Source organism: Brienomyrus brachyistius, chromosome 3 (genome assembly GCF_023856365.1).
Source record: "Brienomyrus brachyistius isolate T26 chromosome 3, BBRACH_0.4, whole genome shotgun sequence".
Lineage (NCBI taxonomy): Eukaryota > Metazoa > Chordata > Actinopteri > Osteoglossiformes > Mormyridae > Brienomyrus > Brienomyrus brachyistius.
The window spans coordinates 17,426,177-17,441,226 of record NC_064535.1 but is presented as its reverse complement, the minus strand read 5'-3'; the positions used below and the strand labels follow the sequence as shown (position 1 = coordinate 17,441,226).

The 15,050-nt window shown below is 44.5% G+C and overlaps 1 protein-coding gene across 5 annotated transcripts in view; it reads right to left on the bottom strand.

The window, feature by feature from the left end:
- Nucleotides 1–1,544: 1,544 nt before the first annotated feature.
- LOC125738351 (cullin-9) overlaps nucleotides 1,545–15,050 on the bottom strand; it is a 36,442-nt gene continuing 22,936 nt past the window's right edge. For all 5 annotated transcript variants that reach the window (XM_049007216.1, XM_049007219.1, XM_049007220.1 and 2 more), the window contains 19 exons: nucleotides 14,854–15,036; nucleotides 14,383–14,540; nucleotides 14,032–14,233; nucleotides 13,561–13,732; nucleotides 13,163–13,308; nucleotides 12,900–13,029; nucleotides 11,448–11,650; nucleotides 11,077–11,327; nucleotides 9,489–9,864; nucleotides 7,766–7,906; nucleotides 5,423–5,587; nucleotides 5,159–5,322; nucleotides 4,934–5,027; nucleotides 4,458–4,532; nucleotides 4,214–4,324; nucleotides 3,707–3,824; nucleotides 3,319–3,452; nucleotides 3,116–3,207; nucleotides 1,545–2,984 (listed from right to left, as the gene is read on the bottom strand). In XM_049007216.1, the coding sequence (XP_048863173.1) occupies nucleotides 2,765–2,984; nucleotides 3,116–3,207; nucleotides 3,319–3,452; nucleotides 3,707–3,824; nucleotides 4,214–4,324; nucleotides 4,458–4,532; nucleotides 4,934–5,027; nucleotides 5,159–5,322; nucleotides 5,423–5,587; nucleotides 7,766–7,906; nucleotides 9,489–9,864; nucleotides 11,077–11,327; nucleotides 11,448–11,650; nucleotides 12,900–13,029; nucleotides 13,163–13,308; nucleotides 13,561–13,732; nucleotides 14,032–14,233; nucleotides 14,383–14,540; nucleotides 14,854–15,036 (3,135 nt within the window). In that variant the 3' untranslated portion in view covers nucleotides 1,545–2,764. The remainder of the gene's footprint in view (nucleotides 2,985–3,115; nucleotides 3,208–3,318; nucleotides 3,453–3,706; nucleotides 3,825–4,213; nucleotides 4,325–4,457; nucleotides 4,533–4,933; nucleotides 5,028–5,158; nucleotides 5,323–5,422; nucleotides 5,588–7,765; nucleotides 7,907–9,488; nucleotides 9,865–11,076; nucleotides 11,328–11,447; nucleotides 11,651–12,899; nucleotides 13,030–13,162; nucleotides 13,309–13,560; nucleotides 13,733–14,031; nucleotides 14,234–14,382; nucleotides 14,541–14,853; nucleotides 15,037–15,050) is intronic.

Genomic DNA, 15,050 nt, shown 5'->3' with positions numbered 1-15,050 from the left:
AAATGGAGAGTCCCAATAATATGAACCCCAGGTGACAACTCTAAGCGACTAGCAGGCGGTGGGTTATGCCTGTTTGCCTGCCTCCTGGGCTTGGCTCTAGCTAATCAGGGATTTCCCTCGAGACTATGAGCTATGCTTTTGGACAGGAGGTCGGCACCAGCCCAAGGGGGATGGTGTCCCTCTTCAAAAGTCCAGTCCTACCCCAAAACGTTCTGCAGTTGTCTATATAACCCACACCATTTTTTGTGCACCATTCCGACAGCTAGCGATGTAGCAACGGTAATCTGCTGCACATTTAATTGCCACGCCTAGCAGGGATGGGGCCAGAGCACATTACTGACACACACGTCTTCTTCGCAAGGTTGCACACCTCTATAAAATTTGCCCTATAGTGATCTCCGATTGCCTCAATCGGACATCATTAGTGCAGACATGGATAATAATCTGAGAGTATTTATGCTTACTTTCAGCCAGCACTTTTAAACTTGCCGAGATGTCGGTCGCTCTGGCACCAGGGAGACAATTTGCTATGGTCACTGGAGTCGCTACTCTCACGTTTATTAGAATAGAATCGCTACTAGACCACTTTCAACAGGTGGCTCAGCGGGAGTTTCATTGAGTGGGGAGAACCTGTTAGAAACATCAATGGGCAAATGTTGCCGTGCGAGTTAGGTTTAGATTTACGACTATGCCACCGGGTTGTCACCCACTCGCCTTGCTCTGCTAGGAATACTAGGAATCAGTGGGTAAGGATATGCAGAAAAAACAAGTAGAGACAATTGTCCTGGGCATACCTGCAGGGTGCCCAGCCTTGATTGTATCTCCGCGGATGCAATAAAGACTGATGCTGAAGGACTACACAAGCAGTTCCTGACTCTTGGCTGACACAGAAGGCAAATCCAAGACATATTAAGAGATTAAGCTGATAAAAAGATATAAGGGTGCTTATGCAAGAATGATATTGCAGGAATGATAAAAACAGCCGAGTACTAAAGTATCTGCCCAAGCCTGCTAAACAGTATGTGGCAAAAAGAAGAAAGTGAGGGTCAATAGAAGGACAAGACCAATCTTATAAGACAACATTCCAAGTTTGAGACATAAGTTATGCAATGATCCAGTTTTTTGGAGAAATTGGGAAGCATTGCAAAACAAGCTCAAAGAATTTCAAAAGTCAAGAGGTGGTCCGGAGTATATAGTGACCTTGCAAAGTACCAAAATATTTGGGCAGCCAGTATCTTAAGCTGAAACAAGCAATTTAGTTGTTAAGGGGAAAACATCCATGACATGAAGGTGAAATCATTTCTGACTAATCAAAGTGAGATGTATGGATATGTCTTATCACAAAAATGTACATAACCTGTAATCATATGAAATGGAGTTGAGCCATTCAGAGAAATCTTAAAGCGAATAAACTAACCTAGCATTGAATGAAATTCTCCTCCGGCTTCTTGTTTAACTGGTAACATCTGTTGAGATCTGTTTTTTCACCACACCGTAACAATCAACTCAATACAGGTTATCTTGGCTTAAGAAACGGACTAACATTTAGCAGAAAAAGCTTTATTAACCCGAAGTCACACAACTTCAGTTTCAATTCTGAAAGATAGAACATTAGAGTAGATGAATATGAATATATATTTCAACTTACAGCAACCTCCAAGATGGACATTGCATGATATCTGTAACATTTTCACCTTTAATAAGTGAACATTAACATGTCCAAAAACTATTTTTTTTCCAGAAAAAAAGGAAAAAGGCAAAGTAACGTAAGTTGCTGCTTAGCAAAGAATGCTTTTTAGGAACTAAAATTCAAATTATTGCAGTGAGACCTTGGTATAGTTGACAGACTTGGTGTTCGATTCCGATTCATGTATTCCTTTGCCAGGCTGACAGCACCTGTACTCCAGGTGCCTAAAGCCCCCGCAGATTCGATCTCTTCCGATGACGCTCCGATGTTCTGCCGAAAGTCATTTGCAAACTCGTACCCCTTTAGCATATACATGATCAAACATCTCGTCTGCACACAAGTAGTCACATTTTCATTCCATTCAATCCCTCTTAAGTGCAGTTTTCCCCAAATCCCCATTTCCCTATTTGACGGACCAAGACATTCCTCTTTTCATTAATTCAATAAAAAAAGTAAATATCTGTGCTAAGAAATTAAAGATATTATGGATTTTGCAAGTAAATATTTCCAATTGGTATAAAATAAATAAGACTAACAAATTATTTATCCACACTATGTTGCTAATCCTTTACTCAATCATAACACCAAGAAATATAGGTAGCAACTGTACTGAAACAGTGTGGCTTATGATCCCAGCAACTTCCTTCAAATCATACTTTACAAGAGATCCTTCAATAAAATCATAGTTATGGTTAACAGTTTGGAGGACATGTAAAATTAAGTAAGATTCATAATATAAACTTAGGCTACAGTCAATTATAAATGTTCAGATATAATACGAGGAAAATAATAATAGCAGTCACATTACAGCCATGGAGTGAAAACAAGAATGGTGACGATTCTATAGAAATTAAAGAACCTGCGGTTTTTCTTCTACAAGAAAGGGCCATCATCATTTACCTCCCGAGAAAATCTTGAAAGTGTCGTTCCTTTCAGATGAATGAAATGCTTCTGGTGTGTTGACTGAAGCAGCACTGGACTCGGGGTAATGTCTAAGACTGCAGTTCTGTGCTGGGAGATTGCTATCATCATTTGCCTCCGCATCCTTTCAATCCCAACACCCCCACTCGCACACCCTCAGTGATACGGGCTGAAGTCCCTCTCTAGGTTCTCAGACTCGTCGTCGTCGGAGAAGAAGTCGTCCTCGATGTCGTCCTCGTCGTACTCTTCGTGCCACTCTGGAACATATTCGTCGTCATACTGGTCGTCTTCTTCTTCCCCATCTCCTCCATCTTCCACAGTGTTGTTGTTGTTGTTGTCAGATTCGCCCGTGTCTGAGCCGCCATCGGATTTTGCCCTGAGACGAATGAGGCAGAGCAACAAGACTGGGCAACGGGGTCCCAGGCGAGGGAAACCACATAAAGACTCATCCTAATCTGGCTGCCAGATTCAAGCACAGGTCCATCCTCACAAAAGCGTCATACTCACTCCTCGTTTGAGTCCGTGCGGTTAGCTAGGTTCGAAGCTTGCGCAGCCTCCTGGTCAGGCCCCGTTTTGGACTGATACCCCACACGGAAGTCCTGTGGCAGGAGAGACCAAACAGGTATGGCTTACTGTTTGCAGATTATCGCAAATCTACGTAGATTTAAACAAGCTAGATATATAGCACAAGGTAGACGTAGTGCAGGTACCTGGGTAGAATGCTGCAGGATGGCCACCAAGCGCTCTTGGATGCGACGGATGAGCTCCAAGCCGGTGTTGAGGTGCTCCGGCTTCAGCAGGCGCACGCAGGATGCCAGGTCAGTGCACTGGAGAAGTGTCTCCTCTGGGGGGAGGCACAGAAGTGGAGACTCATCTCACAATATTACTAGACCTTTGGGTGTAAAATTACAACCCCTCCCTAATCACAAAAATGACGTTTCAGGGGTGACTTGCATTAACGTATTCCAGCAACTTTTTCCACCCCTACTAAACTACAAGGCTTCCAGCCTGTCCTGTTGATTTCAGTATGGATGAATCAGCTTCATTTCTGACGCTAGAATTTGCAATCCATGCCATCAATTTCAGGCTCCTACTTACCCAACAGAATCTGCAGGGCGTTGGTGTGGAGATCCAGAGCTTCAGTCTGCTGCTCCATCACATCCATCTTCTCCGTGTCCTGGTTGTAGTAGCTGTACACGCATGAGTAAGCCAGCACCTAAAATGGATAAGGAATCATACTGGTTTAACACCTTACAGGGTAACAGTCCACCTGACAGTAGAAGTAAGAAAAAGAAGAAATTTGTTTATAAAGGGCATTTCACAGGCAGAGTCACAACGTGCTGTACAAATGAAGGAAACATCAAAACAGACACCAACAAGACGTAAACAAGATTAAAAACAAGATTAAAGACGTAAGCTAAGACTCCAAGGAACAGTAAACATTATAAACAACAAAAGAAAGAGCAAATGACTACTCATAGGCTAGACTAAGCAAATAAATCTCTGTTTCTGGAAGGCATTGATAGTGTCAGCAACTTGTAAAGAGGGGGTGCAACAGACTTGAAGGCATGAATACAAATAAAAACAGAGGCATATCTGACAGACCTTGCGAGCCTGAGCCAGGATTTTACAGGCATCAATCACAAATGTTAAGGACTTCATCTGCAGGGCTTCGTTAATGGAGGACACCTTGTTCTCCAGATTGATGGCAAAGTCCTTGAAACAAGCAAAAAGTTTCAACACCACCAGCCACTGCCCTAGCAGATTTGACAAACTTTCAGCCACTTGTTAATCCAGTGGCTAGATGGACACTCTAGTGCTGCCAAAGTGCCGTGATGACTTCACACACCTTGGCCTGATTGTGGAACGTGCACCTTTCATTGTAATCCTGGAATTTCTTCTCCTGGCGTGCTGCCTTGCTCACCTGCTCAGAGAGGGAGATGTACAGATCAAACTCAATGCAGATCAGTTTCAGGGATTTGCCGGTAGAGTATATTCTCAGGCCCAGCTAATGCTATATTCCATGGTCATTGCTCTAAAGCAGATGTAGGCAAAAGCTATTTTTCCTGGCCCATAAGATCAATAAAATAATTTAGAAAAAAGACATTGGTATAGCGTTTTGTTCTCATGAATAATTACAAATGCATTTTGCTCATGAATAATCACAAATGAGCCTTTCCAAGAACAATTCTTCTACCGTAGCTTTCAAGGGACATAAAAATATCGTTAAATGGTGCCACCTGCTGATATCATGGAAACCTGGACATGACGAAGCCTTATTAAAGATAAAACAATCAGGTCTTTGACTCAGGTGCGTGTGCTCACCATGGCTGAGCAGTTGTAGTAATCTTTGTGTGTCGGCTTCCACGGCTTGAGACAGCGCCAGCAGAATCCATGGTTGCATTTGGCACAAGTCATACTTAAAGGCAAGAGAAATGTTAATGTTAAAAACACAGCTTCAGCCAGTACAAATGTCATGAAAAACTCAACATGTGACTGGAAGGAAGTGAAGTGAAGATCCTGAAAGCTGGAGTGGGTAGCGACACTCACTGCAGGCAGCCCTCGTTCTTCTCAATCTGAGACTGGCAGCTAGGGCAGCGTTTGGAGATGAGCTTGGCCAGGTGCTTGCTCTGGGCCTCCATACTCATGCCCTCATAATAGCCACCGTCATCCATCCACTGGGACATGTGACTGCAGCTGGCTGGGTAGTGAGCCTGCAGAAGGGGCAGACGAATCAGGGATGGAGCGCAGCTCAGTGAGGGAGTGAAGCCCTCAGACAGGAATGGATCCCATACTCCAGGAGTCACCACAAACCTCTGGGAAATTGCAGCTGAAACAGGAGGACCAGCAGCATTTGGAGCAGGTACCCATGCTGCCAATGTTCTCCTTGCAGAGGATCTGATCACAGCCTTGGGGGTTGGTGCACCACGTCAGGTTGGAGCAACACTCCACATAGCCGCGGAGCAGAGCATTTTTATACTGTTGGAAGGATCAGAGAGAACAGGTCCAAGGTTCAAATTAATGAAATAACTCAGGCAGGTGGCACAGAAATTAGACCCAGTGTGACATCACGTGGGTATCAAGAGAGACAACAATAAATATAACCTTTCTGTTAAGTGTCGGTGAAAATCAGGGGCAGCCAAAATACACTATATGGACAAAAGTATTGCGCCTGGCCATTGCCTCTCAGGAACCTTAATGACATCTCATTTTAAATCCATAGGCATCAATATGGAGTTGGTACCCCCTTTGCAGTTGTAGCAGCTGCCAGTCTTCTGGGAAGGCTTTTGGAGTGTGTCTTTGGGAATTTTTGCATTTGTGAGGTCAGATACTGATGTTGGATGCAAATGCCTGATTCTAGTTCATCCCAAAGGTGTTTGATGCGGTTAAGCTCAGGACTCTGTGCAGGCCAGTCAAGTTCTTCCGCACCAAACTCACCCAACCACTGAAGCAGAGTACTGCATATTTAAGTGAGTATTTCACATCAATCTGGAGAATTTGTTTTCAGTTTCACTTGTTTGTATGAGGCTGTGACAGGAAATGATGTATACTTGCAGCAAATTTGTAATACTTGTAAAACTTAGTATTTCATAATTATGTTGCACGATATTGGAAAAAAAAACATTTCTGCAATAAATATTGCAGTATTCATAAAAAATCTAAAATAAATTTCTCAAGCACAGCTATTCATGACTGATTTGAACAGCAAGGATGAAAATTATTAGAATTGGCTCAGAGCGCATGGAGAGCTGTTTGCAAAAAATAATGCCGGTAAACTTTAATGTTTAACTTTAACATATACTAGATAATCCTGAAAATGAGTGGTCATTAAAGTTGTCTAAACTTCCTACAACAATATACATGTTCTAGCAGAACGTAAACCCCACAGTCTCCGTGAATTTTATCATGAAGATTTATAAATACTGGAATTGCATTGAAAAATTATGTTAAAATTTCTTTGTACTTTGTACACGACACTGCTTTCTTAGAAACAAACTGCCATAAAATTTTGAAGATGCTGTACCAGAGGGAATATTTTCTCTCTTGCCTCTGAAAATATACAGGTTATCCAGCCACTAATTCTTTAAAATAAAATCGGAAGTTACTAAATATACCATATATAAACACACAGTACCATGATGAAAGGTGACCATACTTGTCACCCCAATTTTTGTTGCTACTGCAACTCGCACAGGATACATTAATTCCTCACATAGGTGCACTGACGAGGCATGGAATCAATGCAGAAAACGCTTGTGGCCATGACGCGTACTTGTATGCATTGTTTGCGCCGAGTATAAATCGGCCCTTAAGAGTTCCCTTCACTGAGACTAATGGACTTAGCCCAACCCCTGAAAAAAAAAGACCAGACCATTATCACTCCACCAAACTTTACAGTTGGCACAATGCAGTCAGGCAGGTAATCTCTTTCTCCAGGCATCTGCCAAACCCAGACTCATCCATCAGACTGACAGACAGAGAAGCGTGATTCTTCACTCCACATAATGGTTTCACTGCCCCAGAGTCCAGTGGCAGTGTGTTTTACACCAATGCCTCCAAAGCTTGATATTCTGCATGAAGCTGCTTTCAGTCCATGAAGCTGCTGCCGCAAAGTTTTTATGCTTGGGGTTAATGCCAGAGGAAGTTTGGAACTCTGCAGTTACAGAGTCAACAAACCATTAGTGATTTTTACGCTGAGCACTTGGTGACCCCGCTCTGTTTCTTTAAGTGGTCTGTGAGTTAGTTGTTCTAAACGGTTACACTTTGTAATACCACTTACAGTAGACTGGAATATCTAGCAAGGATGAAATTTCACGAACTGACTTTTTGCAAAGGTGGAATCCTATGACAGTCCAACGATTGAATTCACTGAGCTCTTCTGAATGACCAATTCATTCACAAATGTTTGTAAACCTGACTGCAGGGATAGGTGCTTGATTTTGTACAACTGCGGCAATGGGTCTGAATGAAACGCCTGAATTCAGTGATTCAGAGGTGTGTCCCAATACTTTTATCCATATAGTATAATATGCTATAATGGTGTGTGTTAAGGCAGATGACAGACAGTCACACAAAGCTGCAGCAAAAACCCTGTAGGCGACCAACATAATCCAGCATGTCCCGTGGACCCGATGGAGAGGTGGCGGTATCACAGACCTTGGCAATGATGTCTTTGTCAGTCAGGATACTGAGGAAAAATTGCGAGGTGGGCTGGGCGCGGCAGTCCGTGATGGGACAGTTACAGTGCATCACCAGGTTCTGCTCGATCCTGGCTGTCAGGTACTTCTGCCAGCAGGACTGTAAGAAAGGCAGCAATTGAAGGACATGGAAGTCAGTCTACTAAGTTTTCAACTGACAGGGTGTCTATAAACTTTGTTTGTTTAATTGCCTTGAGATGCCCCAATGTATTTACACCATCTCAGAACAATCACCAAGTGGATTATGCCTCGGGGAATCAAAGGGGAATCAGAGGCAATGGGGGTGTCATCTAAGCTAAGCAAGTGACTGAAGCAAGATTCTGTTCAAAGAGTCATACAAGTGAGGGTCAGACAGTGTCTGTGTCCCTGGAACAACTGGGTTGCATACAAGGGTTAAGAGCCTTGCTCAAGGGTCCAGTGAAATCATGTAGCCAGGCAAAGGATTTGAACCAGCAACGCTAACAGATAAGCAGCACCAGAGCTCCAGTTATAATACGGCCTTCAAAGACAGCAAAATCTGTTTGAGGTGTAATTCCACAAAAACAAATCAAGGCAGGTCTTCACAATGAGACACCTTACAACTCAAAAGTGATGATTACTTAATGGGATGTAGTGTTCCCCCTAGGTTTACAGCTTTGGGGGGGGGGGGGGGGGGGGCGCAAACAGACACCGACAGGATTCATGTGTTTTTTTTAATGACAGCAGACAATATAACATCTGAACTAAACATCAGAACATTTCTTTTTATGACAATTATCCACAAAGAGTGCATCTTCACCACCCTGGGAGCGTTTAAAAAACGCAGATACTTTTGTCTGCTTTTCAGGTGGTTGACGCGACATTTTCTGACGCACGCTGTCTGTCCGCTGGTGGGAGTGTGCTCCGCCAAGAGAGCAGAGGAGAACTGTAAACGCGTGACCGTGGAGAGACAAAAATGACAAGCTGTTGTGTAAATAAGATAAATAGCACAAGGCTATTTAAATTGTTTAATAAAAGGACAATGTATAGACCTGTTCTATAGGAAAGGTAAACTTAAATGACTTCTGTTGTGATCTGGCGCTATATAGAAAATAAAATGAAATAAAGTTTACTTGAAATTCATGGGGGAGTGGGAGGTGCTGTTGAGGGGGGCGGGGCGCCCCCCTAATATAATGGTAGGGGAAACACTGCGATGTTCCCTATTGCTCTCCGGGAGCAGTCAGTGCAGGAAACACCCAGCACTGGGGTTCCCCCTCTTCTCCTCCAATCCTTCTGAGTCATTCCATGTTTTTTTGGCAATCCACCAGAGAACCAGATTAGGCTAACCTGTTCTTCAAATATACAGCCAGAGGTACTGAAGAGCAGGTTTGAGAAGAAGAGCTCCAGGCTCTCTCGAAGTCACATGATACACCACCAGACGGTGTTCACAAGAAACTGGCTGTAATATCACTGCCTGTTAAATCAAATTACGACCAATACAGACGCACCAAGATATTCCTCCATTACTGTTACGCATTGCCATCCCTTACAGAATAGAATTTTATGCTGGGCAAAAAAATCTGATTTTTGCAGTAATTAAATACATAATTGAGAGGATCAGGCAAAGAAAGGACTTATTTTAGACTCTTTGTACAAGTCTTTGGCTTTGATTATTAAGAAGAGAAGTGAAATGTGCAAAATGAGGTGGGGGCATTGAAACTCACCCGGCAGCAATAGTGCATGCAGCAGAGAGTGGGGGTGGGGTCAGGCTCCCCTGACTGTGGCGTCAGGCAAACGGGGCACTGGGAGGTGGGACTGGGGGGCGGCTGGGGGTTGCGGCCCTTGAGCCCGGCTGCCAAAATCAGGGCGTCTGGGTCGTCAGTGTAGCGTTGGATCAGAATATCCACATTCCATTTGCAGTGCACCAGCAGGTGCTCGGCCTGGTCCAGGTCCAGACTCAAGGTGCTGGAGACCTGCTGGACTGTGCGCATCATCAGCTGACGCACCTCATCCTGAGTCATGGTGCGGCCCATGGAGAAGAGCACAGTCTCCAGGACCCCATCCTCTGTTCGCTGTGGTGCTGCAAGGAGGCCTCCCAGACTGCAGGGGGAGACACACACAAATGATTACTGGTCAAACTCTGCTGACAGCGTTGCTTCAAAATTGCTAAAGAGTCATTCAATGACAAGGTGTTTAGATATTAAAAAAGCATGCTTATGTTGAGTACCCTTCTAGATTTCTTCTGAAAATATACAAGTATAAAGGAATAAACACTAAATACTGCTCTTAAGTAAAGGCAGCAGAATATAATAGGAATGACAAACAGCAAAAATAAGCAGATCCTGAAGAAACCTCAGCAGCATTTTCAGCTCTGACTCCAGTGAGAATGCAGACTGTTACCAAGGGTAATTAGAATATTTAATTATACCAGTACCAAGAATTTAGAGAAAGTGAATCAACTGTCTGAGCACAGAGTATGGTGAAAATCTATAAGAAGTGTTCAAATCTTAAGAAATAATCTAACTGCAGGTCTTGAAATAAAAATATACCAGGTTATTTTCGCCATCTCCAGTTTGTTTGGGGGAAATAAGGACACAATTTCACCAAGATGTAATGACATGCTCATTTATCCAAACGAGATGGATATCAGCTCTCCCTGACAAACAAAAAGCAACGGAAAACTCCCAAATGTCTTAAAAGAATAAATAACTAAATATTGCTGTCACATCCGATGGCAGAATCACAGAAAGCGAAAGGGTGGGGCTGGGGGAAAAAAACGACAAAGAATGGTAAAAATTCTCTTTATTTTCTTAAAATGAGAAACAATTTTGTCTCTTGTATACTACAAGACATTCATATATAGTGCATATTTAGTTTGGGTATGTTATAGATGACTAAAGACAAATCTTGAACTGCAGATGGTAGGGTTTGACAGCAAAACAGAGAAGGGCCCCAAGGCAAGGGCCAGCCCACCCCGCAGCTTACTGATTAGAGGTGCTGGTTACAGTACAGGCAAACAGCGTACATGCTTGGAGGTCGCAGCAAAACAGGAGATACATGGGAGTCTTTCAAAGTACAGGCAGAACAAAGAGCCAGTCAGAACAGACTAAATGGTGGTCATGAAGCGGAAAGGGGGAGATGGTGATCCTGCTTTGGGAAAGCTGGGAATATGGGCGCGGGCACACACTGAGCGACGTAAACACACACACTCTCTCAGGGGTCCTTTACGCCCACGTCTCTGCCCTCAGAGCTACCCCCATCCTGCACAATGTGACCGCACCCTCCCCGATGGTCAGCGGTCAAAGGTCACACCTGATGGCGGCCTTTCCACCCATGCCCTTCTTCAACTCCGCCTGGCTGAGGGATATGTGCGCCGGGCCCTTCTGCGGAGTGCTGGGGTCCTCGGGGAGGAACTCCACAATGTGCGGGGTGTCCTCGTTGCGCCGCACGTAGCCCTTGCTGATGACATGCATGATGCAGGACAGCACGTCCGTGGTGCTGCAGCTGAAGCGGATGGTACCGGGTGACCGCAGGGCCTCCTGCTTCTGGCACATGTCTAGCACCTATGCATGTGAGTGAGGAGGGCACACAGAACAACCTCAGGGCCATTTCCAGGAAACAAAGCAGTCACCCCAGCAACCCCCACTTCCCAGGACCCAATTTACGCTGCCACATAGCCTTACCCTGAAGACCAGGTTGTCAATGTGCATCTCCTTCTCGGCCTTCATGATCTGGACGATGAGGCAGTAGATGTAATTCCTCTTGCGCTCCAGGGTGCTGGCCGCATCCTCGTTGACGTTGATGTAGGTCTGCTTGGGTAGCAGGTATAAGTAGCTGCAGCCATCCAGAGCTTTCGACAGGGCCTGCTCATTCAGCTTCAGAAACCCTGTAGTCACACGAGTAGAGCATCACCATGAGACAAACAGTACACCTTTACTGTTTACAAAGTACCCAAACACCAGCCAGATTAGAACCAGCACAGGCCAAGACTGATTTGTAAATTTATATCTTTTACTGTGGTACAAGTATGACTTAAGAAAAAAAAAGCTCTCTGACTTCTATATGGCATTCAGTTACATCTTCCTCATCAGAATTTCCATATAAGCTATATCCAACATGGATGCTCAATAAACCTGTGCACTGCACCTGAAAGTTAGTTAATAGAGATAACTGTGTGGAACAGACATAGCTGGAAGATCACCCCTAGGTATAGTTAAGGTTTGACCTAAATTGGTAGGGAGTACATAGTCATGTACAACCGAAAAGCAGACATTAACCCTCTGGGGTCGACGGCATCATCGGCGATGCCACGTATCTTCCTCATGTATTTCAGTTTATGACTTGCTGAAATCTTATTGTAGAAACATGAAAAAAATACTGACTAAATCTGTAATCTGTCTTTTCAAAACGTCCATTAAGTAGTAAAAAGTATTAAACTTTTTAAAATGATGTTAAATAGGCAAAAAAGTAAACCATGTCACCTTTGTTTTACCTGCATCGGGGGGGCATGTAGTACTGCTCTCACCTGAAGATCGCTATTCACATTCTAAATAGCTGCATTAGCGCATATTCAAATCGCATTCACATGGTAATTTCATGAACAACGCAGCAGTGAACCGCGATCCAGACACATCCCCATCAGCGCCATAAAAGGGGAGGGGGGGGGGGGGGTGTGACCAGGTGTGAAAGACTCATGCAAACACCTTCTACATATTCTATGATAGGAGACCAGAAATAGTGACATGAGTTAGCTTTTTCTTATTTATTTATTCAACTGAATGTTGCAACTACACCATTTAGTCATCTTCAAGACTTTGGTGATCAGATATCTGGGATCAAAACAAACTGCCAGCATTGCTTACTATGTACTTTTCTGTTCCAAACTGCATTTTGCAATGCCTATACTTCGATGTCAAATTACAAACTTCACATAAATCTCACATATTTATGAAGTACACTAAGATTAAGACGAGTTTAATGCCAAAACAAATATATAAGAAGTAATTTATTTGCCATGAATTAAGTTTATGATACTGAATGAAATGTGTGACCACGCCCCAGTCAGTGAAAGTGTGTTTCCTACCCCTAGACCCCAGAGGGTTAAGGGTGACCAGGGAAAATGGTCAGTAGCTCACTCTTCATGGGGTCCTGGCTGGAGCCAGTCTCAATCAGGATGCCTTTCTCTGAGGTCAGCGGCTTGATGGCCTGGGACAAAACCTCAGGCGAAAGTCCCGTGGTTTGCTGGAGTGTCTCAACAGATACATCCTGCCAAAGAGATCAGGGGTGGGAGGAAATAAACACTTCATGGATCACTCCAGTGTGCAGAACTCAGGCGAAGCTACTTTCAATTAAGTAGGCAACATAACAGATGCAATAAGGGGTAGAAATAGACTTTCACCTGTCGGTGGTTAAATTGCAGCAGGATGTACATCTGCAGCGTGGAGACGTAGAGCGTGCTGGAACCATAGGTCACCTCGGCATGGCCCAGCCACGTCCACTGCAGGTGCCGGGGCTTGCTGTGAGTCAGGCTGTACATGCTCTGGCCTGCCAACACATGCAGTAACAACATTAAGGTGAGTCAGTCTGAAGAAAATTAGCAAGACTGAATAAGCCGGTACCAAACTCAGGGTTCCTTTACCGCAAATAGGTTTCTAATGCATTCTTAAATTCACCCAATAAAAAATACACCAATCAAATATGGGCATTCAAAAGCATGAGAGCAATTAGAGGCCAGACATATACTAGAAGGCTGCGTTTTCTGGGTCATTAGAAGGAGACAACGCAAGGTTTACTGACTGTTTGCGTAGAAGTCGGTGAACTCCGTCAGGTAGCTGCAAAGCTGCGGGGGAAAAAACCTGTCGGGGTTCTCCAGGTAGCAGGGCGAGGACACGGCCCAGCAGCGAGGGGAAAGGACCAGCACTTTCACCTCGCTCTCCTCCTCTGGTCCTGACGTCTGGTCTTCCATCATCTCAAACAGAAACACGCAGACCCTCCATATTAAAAGACAGGCCAGAAAAAAAAAACTCAAAAAAGCACAAAAGAAGCAGCTTCACTGGTAGCACACAGCACAGCTAATTCAGCCAATTAAATGTTCATCCAGCTAATTAAGCTTATTTATTAGTTCCACCAAACCCAGGAATGCAGTAAATACTCTGATAAATACACAGAGCGAGTTGATGTCCCCAAGAATAGATTTATATTCCCTTAGATCAGAGGTATGTTTAGAGGACAGATTCTGATCCTTAGCTGCCATCAAGACGGGCTCACCTCCTCGTCCACATCCATCAGTGACTTGTCCAGCTGCTGCAGTCGGTACAGGTGGAACTCCTGCTGCAGCTCCTCTGACTCGCTCAGATTCTTCAGCATCTGCTGAGGGAAGCGGTTGGGGAAGCAGGTCCCGATCTGCTCGATCACTGCACTCTCCAGCCACACCTTGCCCTGCCCCAGCAGCCGGTCACCTAGGTAGTACCTGCAAAAAGCACAGGGAGGGGGAACCAGATAACAGCCAATGAGCACCATCGTAGGCAGGATCTGTGAGGCCTGTATGTGCGAGGAGCGTTTTATGGTACAGGGGCCAAACCAAATTAAAGGACAACATAGATCGAAGGTCACTCGCACCTGTAGAAGTGCTCGAAGGTGTTGGCCAGCTCCAGACCAGAAAGAAAGAGCATGGGCTCCAAAAACTGCTGCAGCTGGTTGAGTGTCTCCACATTGCCGGAGTCAACCCCACTCTCCTGGATCAACAGGTCGATGTACTGGGCAAACCGCTCACTCACCTGCAGAACATTAAGTCACAGTTACTGTCCATTCACTAAACACAAGAATTTATCCTTTGCCAAACCCTAGATATCCTATATTTTTGACAATTTGGGACTAAACTAACACAGGGTTTCTAAAAATGAGCAAGGTTAGTGTAAACTGTGATGGTAACCTCCAGATGTGAATGAAAATAAGAGAACACATCCCGTGTGAATCCGGTAAATGCATGTTCCATGACCTTTCCTTAAGTTACCTAAGCAGTAAGGAGGTTCATGTTCCCTCAGATACAGAGAAGGCGCGGTGCCAGATGTAGGTCTGTCCTACACTCACATGCATAGCTGTTAGGATGGAAAGCTGCAGCAGGGCAGCGGAGAAGCCCTGGCGAAGTGCCAGCACGAAGGCCGTCTGCTGGCCGAACAGCTCCTCCATGGTGTTCTTCAGCCGCAGGTACATGTTCCGGTACCGCTCCACAAAGTCATCCATGCTGCACGCCGAGTCCAGGAACTTCTTCACCTAAAAGCGTGGTG